The sequence below is a fragment of the Triticum urartu genome, chromosome 7A, assembly GCF_056163025.1.
Source record: "Triticum urartu cultivar PI428250 chromosome 7A, HENAU_Tu73, whole genome shotgun sequence".
Lineage (NCBI taxonomy): Eukaryota > Viridiplantae > Streptophyta > Magnoliopsida > Poales > Poaceae > Triticum > Triticum urartu.
The window spans coordinates 241,731,844-241,741,758 of record NC_141879.1 but is presented as its reverse complement, the minus strand read 5'-3'; the positions used below and the strand labels follow the sequence as shown (position 1 = coordinate 241,741,758).

Sequence of the window (9,915 nt, the reverse complement as noted above, 5' to 3'; positions counted from 1 at the left end):
TTGGTTAGTCCCAAAAATAATATAAAATAGCATATTGATGCATATAAAACATCCAAAACAGATAATATAATAGCATGGAACAATAAAAAAGTTATAGATACGTTGGAGACGTATCATCCGGCGACGATTAGCTCTGGACGACGAAGCGTTGTCGGATCGTGAAGGATGCACGCTTGCAACCAAGTAGAGACGACGTGCTTTCAATCTTCAGTTCGAGGGACTGTTCGTGGGCGGTACGAGGGATCGTTCATCAACGGTACGAGGGACTCCAAGTACGATCTACACTGACACGATTTTCTTCCGCTGCAACTCAGTGACGGTAACGATCATGATCCCAACCCATTATGCATCTTCATATTGATCTTGGGTGATCGTAGGCGTGATTTTTTTTGTTTTCTACTATGTTTCCCAATAGCTGAATCATAAGATATGTCTTGTCGAGACTTGTGTGCACGTGCAAGACTACTAGTCCATATAAATACTGAAACCATCCTTCGTGCTTCCAGAAGAATTTTATTGCCCCTGCAAGCCTCTATTCCGAAGAGATCCCATCTAGAGCCCTGTGCAGGAGCCCTGCCGGAGGAGGAAGCCATTGTCGGATCCATCTTCATCAACCTTGCTACCCCCATGACCATGTGTGAGTAGTTCTTATAGGACCTATGGGTCCATAGTAGCAGCTAGATGGTTCTCTCTCTTTTGGATCTTCATACCATGTTCTCGTTCTTGATCAAGATCAATTTAATGTTTGTTGGGACATGATGAATTTTTATTTTATGATCAGATTGTTCATTGAAATCAATTGAATCTATCTAGGTTTTGTTGCCACATAATTAAATAGCTTTGTATGCTCTTCGATTTATCTATCTTCTTTGGCCAAGTTCGATGGGTTTTTCTTCAGAGTAGGTTTTGCTTTGTAGTGGATTCAAATTGTGGTGCTCTAATTCAGTGACAAAAAGGCCAAGACACGTATTGTATTGTTGCCAATAAGGATAAATGATGGGGTTTGGTCATATTGTTTGACTTCTTCTTGTCTACATTATGTCATCTTTCTTATTGCGATACTCCATTTCTTGCAAACATAATACCTAGAGATGCATGATAGATAGTGGTTTTGGGGTGGAGTGTGAGTAGTAGATGCAGTTGTATTAACAAACGATGCATCACGAACGTAATGCCTATATAAGATTATTTCATGAATGATCATAGTCAAAAATATTGCAATCTTTCGATTGCCCAACTGTAATTTTTTACCATGGCATTCGCTTGTTTGAGAGAGAGAGAGAGAGATGTCACTAGTGAACCTATGGCCCCAAGTCTATTTTTCATTAATAAATTCTTCTACAAATTTGCTCTTTTATTTGCCTTACTGTTTTACCACCATATATCTTCATTTGCTTTAAATCTTGTAACTAACAAGACAAGGGACTTGACAACCTCTTGCCACACCAAGTACAAGTTATTATTTTATTTGTGCGCATGTGTTGTTTATCTTGTTAGCATAGAAGCTCCCAGTGATTCAATAAACCTTACTTCTTAATTGAGGGAAAACTTTGCTGATGTTTCTATTTCACCCTTCCTCTTTAGGAAAAACCAACGACTCCTCTAGGAGTAGAAAGCAGCACCAAATCAAAGTCAATCAATATTTTACCACTATATATTTTCATTTTATTTTAATATTGTAACTAACAAGACAATGGGCCTGACAACCTCTTGTCACATTGAGTGCAAGTTTTTATTTTATTTGTGCAGGTGTTGTTTATCTTGTTAGCTTAAAAGCTCCCACTGATTTGATAAAACCTTGCTTCTTAACTAAGGGAAAACTTTGTTGCTGTTCTATTTCACGCTTCCATTTTGGGGAAAACCAACGATTCCTGCGGGAGTAGAAAGCACCATCAAATCAAAGACAATCATATCTTGTCGTCACCATTTTTCTACAATTCCAGCAACTACATGTGTTGGCTAGAAATCGCACCATTGCCACTTCACAACCACACCCCTCACATAAGTCGTTGTTCATAGTTTGCACTGTCCAAGGCAAGCTGGTCGAAGTGAGGGCCGTCAAAGCCCATAAAGGAGTCTTAAAATTGCATCTCACAACTTTACCAGTACGAGCCACCATCATCAACCACGATCTAGAGAGAGGAACCCTCTAGAAGACCCTTTGACGACCACCGCAATTCGCAACTCGAGAGGGTAGCCGATGCCTCCACTGCAGACATGTCCGAAGGAATCGGAACTTGCCGCACTTGCCAGAGACATCAAAGACTCGGCCCGACCACACATGCACTGGCTTTGTAGACGTGCTCATGAGACTGAAAACCTCTTTGAGCGCGTCACCAGCGTTGCCATAGGAGTCGGCACAGGGTCACTCGCTGCTGTTGTTCCAAGACAGAACAAGTGGACGACCACCTTAGAGATCGCGTTGCAACCCTCCATGGACGAATCTGAGCGAGCCAAAGGTGACCCTAAGGAGAAACCGGCCAACAGGAGCAACATCATCCCTCCTAGACGCCTCCAGCCACGACGGGATGGATTAGCCGTCGGGAACCTCCGATTCGTTCGGAAGACGCGAGATGAGCGGGAAGATGGCCCGACACCATCTCGGTCGCCGAGGCTTTGCCCAGCGGCATCGGTCGGTGACGGCGGGGAGGAGAAGGACGCGAGGTGTTGCATGTGGCGACGACGTTGGGTGGCCACCCGAGTCGTCCTTGCGATCCTAGATCTCATCTCGCTTCACCTCGGACCAAGGAGATGTCATTGGCAAGCCTCAAACTGGAAGCTCGGTGGAACACCGAAAATGTCGAGCAAATCGTCGGAAATCGAACTGTGTTAAGTGAATTTCATGCAAAATTAGTAACTTTAAATTAAGGACCCTGATAAGTGTCACATGTGAGGCACGAGCACGTGGCAACTTCGAACATTTTTTATGGCAGGTTTAGTGACACAAGGATTGCAACTTTAGTTGTCAAGTATGACAACTTTCCTTTTGGATGACAAGTTTCAGTCTTTTTTTTCGGATGACAACTTTAGTTGTAAAAAACTCAAAGCCGGATTGCTTCGTGCCACACGTGTGACACGGTAAATTTACATGATTGGATAATTAACAGTGCGCAGGTTAACTTTCATTCACTCCATTTGAACCGTTTCGTTGCTAACACTACAGTCTACAGCAGCACTGCTGGTCTTACACAGAGGAAGAAAGCAATTTACAGATCAAGATACTGTATGCCGGTTCTGAATAATCATCCAGATCAATTACCTCTTCCTCGATGATAGCGCCTATACAAAACGGCTTAATTAATTACAACGCCACGCGCGCAGCATGCATGTTAATCTTGGCCGCTGAAGTCGACGGTCTTGAAGGACTGGTGCAGGCGGCGGAGGACGGCCTCGTCGCGCCCCCACTCGGGGTTGGGCGCCGTGACGAAGTGCGCGTACAGCTTGTTCCGGGCGCACGTCACGGAGATGAGGCTGTGCGCGCCGGCGCCAGCCACCTCGTACTCGTAGTACACCTGCCCGTCCGCGTCCTTCCGCTCCGCCGATGTCACGTCGTCCGCCGACGAGATCTGGTCCTGCAGCCCGACGTCAGAGAGGGCGAGGTTGTCGAGCACGGCGCCGACGGGGGCCAGCTTGCGGAACCCGGAGAGGAAGGTGAGGTACTCCCGCTCGGAGCGCTTGCGCGGGTTGAAGAACTCGCTGTCCGTGCCGTTGGTGCCCTTCTCCACCTTTGACACCAGTCGCTCCTTCCACCCCTCGGGCACGTCGTACACGTACTCCGCCGCGTCCCTCTTGTTCGCGTTGCCGCCGTACCCGCCGTAGTTGGCCGCGCTCGCCGCCGTGCCGTAGTACACCTTGAACTCCGCCTCCGCGTGCGACGGCGCCGCGGGGGTCAGCAGGAGGAGACCGGCCGCGGCTGCCGCGGCCAGTGTGGCGGTGAGCGGCCTGGGAGCCGGGAGCCTCACAGTCTGTGGCGCTGGCTGCGAGGTGGCAGACGAGGAGGTGGAGGCGGCGGTGGTGAGGAGAGGAGAGGGGGAGAAGAGGGAAGCGAGCATGGTCATGGTGGACCTCGACGACGTGCGCGCGTACGCCCTGCGGTGGTGGGGGTGGTTTTTGCGCGCGATTTTGTGTGGTTTTGTCTCGCCGAGCGGATAGGAGATCGGCGAGGCTTATCCGGTGCGACGACGACATGGGCATTCCACCGACGAGGAGGGACAATCCTATCTGCCGCATCCTGCGACAGATCGTCGTTGATTCGCACAGCGCGAGCGACCTGAGCCGGCCCAATTATCAGTATATAACGGGCTACAGTACCGGACGGTTATGGCGACGTTCTAGAAGGTTCCAGTCCGTTTTTTCTGGTTTTAGGAACCTTCTAGCCTTACTTTCAGGACATGAACCGTTTATGTCATTTTCTGTTTCTTTTTGGTTTTTTCCTTTTTTTTCTTTTCATTTTCGTTTTTTATTTTCTTTGTTTTTTCCCTTTGCTTTCTTCATTTTATTTTAATTTATTTTTATTTTTCAAAAAATCTTCAGAAATATGAAAAAATTTCAAATTTTTACAATTTTGTTCATTTTTAAAAAGATCATGTTTTGAAATTATATTCACAAATCCAAAAAATAGAATTTTAAAATTTGTTCACTACTTTGCAAAATGTTCCAAGATTAAAAAATGTTTAAAACTTCAATTTAAAAAAATCTTTGCATTTATTTGTTTTCCCGAATTGATAAAATGGTTAGGAATTTCAAAACATGTTCCCAAATAAAAAATATGTTCATGTTTTCAAAATTTATTCGCAAAATAGAAAAATGTCTGGAAATCCCAAAAAAGGATCACCTTTGAAATTTGGGTCGCAAATTTATAAAATGGACGGGAATTTCACGTTCCAAACATGTTCACAAATAAAAAAAAAATCATGTTTTCAAAATGTGTTTGTGAATTCAAAAAAATTTCAGGGAATTTTAAAAAATGTTAGCATTATCAAAATTTGTTCGTAACTTCAAAAAATGTTTGATTTATTAAATTTGGTATTGTTCTTCAAAAAATGTTTGCATTTTCAAAAAAATTGTTCATAATTTAAAAAACGTTACCCCTTTGAAATTTCTTCCTTTTTCATTAAATGTTTGGGTTTCACAATTTTTTTTGAATTTTTAATAAATTTTTAAGAAATTAGAAAATGGCTGTTTTCAAAAAATATTTCCATTTTTTCAAAAAAAAATCAAGTTGAAAATTTCCAAATAAGTTTAATCTATTTGCGGCTTATAATTCATATTCACTCGGCTGCCATTTTAGACACCTAATCCTCTATTCTTAAATAGCTACAACACACTATCTAATTTTTCTCTCCATGCAACAATGGCACATCACCAAGTCATGTATGGATTCATAAGTTACTTTTTCCATTAATCTCTTCATGCAAACATACCACCTCATGCATTAACTTTAGTCTTCTACCACTTTTTTTTGCGGGGTTAAAAGGGATTTCATTACTCAATGCATGATGAGTTCGTTCCTACAAAGCAAAGGAACATCTGCAGGCCCAGAGCGCAACCATACTACAGTCCGGCCCTCCGAGATCCATACAATTTATAACAAGGTTCCTGCAACAACACGCAGGGCATTCGTCTAATCTCATTAATGATGGTGGCAAGAGGACGTCGGTTCGAACCCTAACACAGACTTGTGTTTATGGGAATTTGTGCTACTGAATGTTTTAAGTTTTGTCACTCTCGTTTACTTTGAGGTCGCTTGTTCAAATCCCATTGCCCATGCCTCCTTTTTCTGTGTTTTTTTCACTTCGCTAACGCGTTGGGCCGGCCAGGTGAGCCGCCCTGTGCGAAACACCGACTCTTTGCCGCAATGAGCGGCACATAGGAGGTAGCTGCCGCTTTCTCGCTTGTTGCTGTATCTTGCCTGTGCAGGCTTGCAGCCCAGAAAAAAGTCTGCGGTTTCCATATGTTGGGCTTGTCTCAGGGACAAGCCTATTTACGCATTTTCCATCAAATAGGCTGGGCTAGCACTTTTCGTCCGGTTCTATTTCCTTCTCTTCCTCGTTCCTGTGTCAACTCTTTGGTTTGTCCCTTTTTTATTTTTTATTTTCCTTATATTTTTATTTCAACATTTTACTTTACAATCTTTATTATTAAAAATGTTTGGGAATTACAAGTAGTTTTCGAAATTTCAAAAACACTCATATTTTCGAAAATATTTGTGCTTTTGAAAAATTGTTCAGAATTTTAAAAATGTTCCTGATTTCTAAATTTTCTAAAATTCAAAAACTATTCATGAATTTAAAAATGTTCGTGTTTTCTGATATATTGTTAAGAATTTCACAAAAAACAATTTCAAATTTTGTTCAACCTTGAAAAAACGATGATGTTTTGGAAAAATGTTTCAAAATTTCTAAAAAATTTCATGGTTTTCATAAAGATGTTTATAAATTTAAAACATGTTCCAGTTTGCAAAATTTGTTCACAAATTTAAGAACTGTTCATGTTTTTGGAAAAAATGGGAATTTCAAAAAATGATTTCGTTTCCCAAAAAACTTCTAGAATTTTTTAAAAAATACTATTCAAAAATCCATTGACGTTTTTACAAGGGTTAATTGGATTCATGCCACTGCAACTTTGGCTAGTTGGAAAAATGCCATTACAAAAACCAAAGTTGAAAATATCCCACTACAACTTTCACATATCTTTACATATGCCATTTTCATCAATACGACATATACTACCCTTGTAAATGCCTTTATACGGTGGCAGCCGGACGTTTGCTGGAGGCGGACATCGCGGATGGTGGGGCACGCAACGCGGCTGCTGATTTCAGAGCTCCGATTACTTGCCCATGGAGTCGCCGATCCCCGAGACGCCTTGACCTCGAGTTGATTCCGCCAAACGTCGACTTTGTGCTGCGTGTCCGCGCCCCGTCGTCGGCCTGGTGCTCCTCGACCGTGTCACTCATCGCCCCGACGAGCTTGCCATCTCTGCCCGTCGTCGGCCTTGCGCTCCTCGACCGTGTCACTCGTCGGCCCGACCTGCCCGAGCTCCAGCCCCATCGAAGCTCCGGCCCGGACACCACTACGACCTCCGCCCGTCGAAGCTCGCGTTCGTGCATTCTGTTTCCGGCCAGCGGCAGAATCGATAAGCCAAGGTTGTTGTGTACGTGTGCGTGAGTCAATGAAGGCCAAGATTAATGTGTTTGGTAGTCGTGCGCTACAGTACCTGCATTGCATACCCTTCTCCACCTCGTCTGGCTCTGGAAAAACAGCCTCATATGCGACATCTGCGAGTTGTTTGGTGATGTATACTACACAACCTTCTTCTTGTAGACGTTGTTGGGCCTCCAAGTGCAGAGGTTTGTAGGACAATAGCAAATTTCCCTCAAGTGGATGACCTAAGGTTTATCAATCCGTATGAGGCGTAGGATGAAGATGGTCTCTCTCAAGCAACCCCGCAACCAAATAACAAAGAGTCTCTTGTGTCCCCAACACACCCAATACAATGGTAAATTGTATAGATGCACTAGTCCGGCGAAGAGATGGTGATACAAGTGGTATATGGATAGTAGATAAATGTATTTGTAATCTGAAATTATAAAAACAGCAAGGTAACGAATGATAAAAGTGAGCGTAAACGGTATTGCAATGATAGTAAACCAGGCCTAGGGTTCATACTTTCGCTAGTGTAAGTCCTCTCAACAATAATAACATAATTGGATCACATAACTATCATTCAACATGCAACAAAGAGTCACTCCAAAGTCACTAATAGCGGAGAACGAACGAAGAGATTATGGTAGGGTACGAAACCACCTCAAAGTTATTCTTTTCAATCAATCCATTGGGCTATTCCTATAGGTGTCACAAACAACCCTAGAGTTCGTACTAGAATAACACCTTAAGACACAAATCAACCAAAACCCTAATGTCACCTAGATACTCCAATGTCACCTCAAGTATCCGTGGGTATGATTATATGATATGCGTCACACAATCTCAGATTCATCTATTCAACCAACACAAAAGGACCTCAAAGAGTGCAACAAAGTTTCTATCGGAGAATCACGTCGAAAACGTGTGCCAACCCCTATGCATAGGTTCATGGGCGGAACTCGCAAGTTGATCACCAAAACATACATCAAGTGAATCACGTGGTATCCCATTGTCACCACAGATACGCATGGCAAGACATACATCAAGTGTTCTCAAATCTTTAAAGACTCAATCCTATAAGATTACTTCGAAGGAGAAACTCAATTCATTACAAGAAAGTAGAGGGGGGAAGAAACATCATAGGATCCAAATATAATAGCAAAGCTCGCGATACATCAAGATCGTATCACCTCAAGAACACGAGAGAGAGAGAGATCAAACACATAACTACTGGTACATACCCTCAGCCCCGAGGGAGAACTACTCCATCCTCGTCATGGAGAGCACCGGGATGATGAAGATGGCCACCGGAGAGGGATTCCTCCTTCGGCAGGGTGCCAGAACGGGTCTAGATTGGTTTTCGGTGGCTACGGAGGCTTATGGCGGCGGAACTCCCGATCTATTGTGCTCTCGGATGTTTTTAGGGTATATGGAGATATATAGGCGGAAGAAGTACGTCAGGGGGGCCACGAGGGGCTCACGAGGGTGGAGGGCGCGCCCAGGGGGTGGGCGCGCCCCCCTGCCTCGTGACCTCCTCGTAGGTTCCCCGTCGTGCACTCTAGGTCTTCTGGGCTTCTTTCCTTCCAAAAATGAGTTCCGTGAAGTTTCAGGTCAATTGGACTCCGTTTGATTTCTTTTCTTCGAAACCCTAAAACAGGGTAAAAACAGAAACTGGCACTGGGCTCTGGGTTAATAGGTTAGTCCCAAAAATGATATAAAAGTGTATAATAAAGCCCATAAACATTCAAAACAGTAGATAATATAGCATGGAGCAATCAAAAATTATAGATACGTTGGAGACGTATCAGCATCCCCAAGCTTAATTTCTGTTCGTCCTCGAGTAGGTAAATGATAAAAACAGAATTTTTGATGCGGAGTGCTACTTGGCATAATTTCAATGTAATTCTTCTTAATTGTGGCATGAATATTCAGATCCGAAAGATTCAAGATAAAAGTTCATATTGACATGAAAATGATAATACTTCAAGCATACTAACTAAGCAATTATGTCTTCTCAAAATAACATGGCTAAAGAAAGTTATCCCTACAAAATCATATAGTCTGGCTATGCTCTATCTTCACCACACAAAATATTTAAATCATGCACAACCCCGATGACAAGCCAAGCAATTGTTTCATACTTTTGATGTTCTCAAACTTTTTCAATCTTCACGCAATACATGAGCGTGAGCCATGGACATAGCACTATAGGTGGAATAGAATGGTGGTTGTGGAGAAGACAAAAAGGAGAAGATAGTCTCACATCAACTAGGCGTATCAACAGGCTATGGAGATTCCCATCAATAGATATCAATGTGAGTGAGTAGGGATTGTCATGCAACGGATGCACTAGAGCTATAAGTATATGAAAGTCAACAAAAGAAACTAGTGGGTGTGCATCCAACTTGCTTGCTCACGAAGACCTAGGGCATTTTGAGGAAGCCCATCATTGGAATATACAAGCCAAGTTCTACAATGAAAGATTCCCACTAGTATATGAAAGTGACAACATAGGAGACTCTCTATCATGAAGATCATGGTGCTACTTTGAATCACAAGTGTGGTAAAAGGATAGTAGCATTGCCCCTTCTCTCTTTTTCTCTTATTTATTTTTTTATTTTTTGGGCCTTATCTTTTTTTATGGCCTCTTTTCTTTTTTTATTTGGGCTTCTTTGGCCTCTTTTATTTATTTATTTTCGTCCGAAGTCTCATCCCGACTTGTGGGGGAATCATAGTCTCCATCATCCTTTCCTCACTGGGACAATGC

General features: G+C 43.0%; 1 protein-coding gene across 1 annotated transcript; it reads right to left on the bottom strand.

Annotated features, from left to right (window-relative positions):
• Positions 1 to 3,071: 3,071 nt before the first annotated feature.
• Positions 3,072 to 4,137, bottom strand: LOC125522077 (thylakoid lumenal protein (Mog1/PsbP/DUF1795-like photosystem II reaction center PsbP family protein)). Its single transcript, XM_048687148.2, has one exon. The coding sequence runs from the start codon at positions 4,056 to 4,058 to the stop codon at positions 3,330 to 3,332; it is 729 nt and encodes a 242-aa protein (XP_048543105.1). The 5' UTR covers positions 4,059 to 4,137; the 3' UTR covers positions 3,072 to 3,329.
• Between the last annotated feature and the right edge of the window lie 5,778 nt (positions 4,138 to 9,915).

Excerpts from the sequence above, each read along its gene's own strand:
- LOC125522077 (XM_048687148.2), bottom strand. The coding sequence starts at position 4,058 with ATGACCATGCTCGCTTCCCTCTTCTCCCCCTCTCCTCTCCTCACCACC.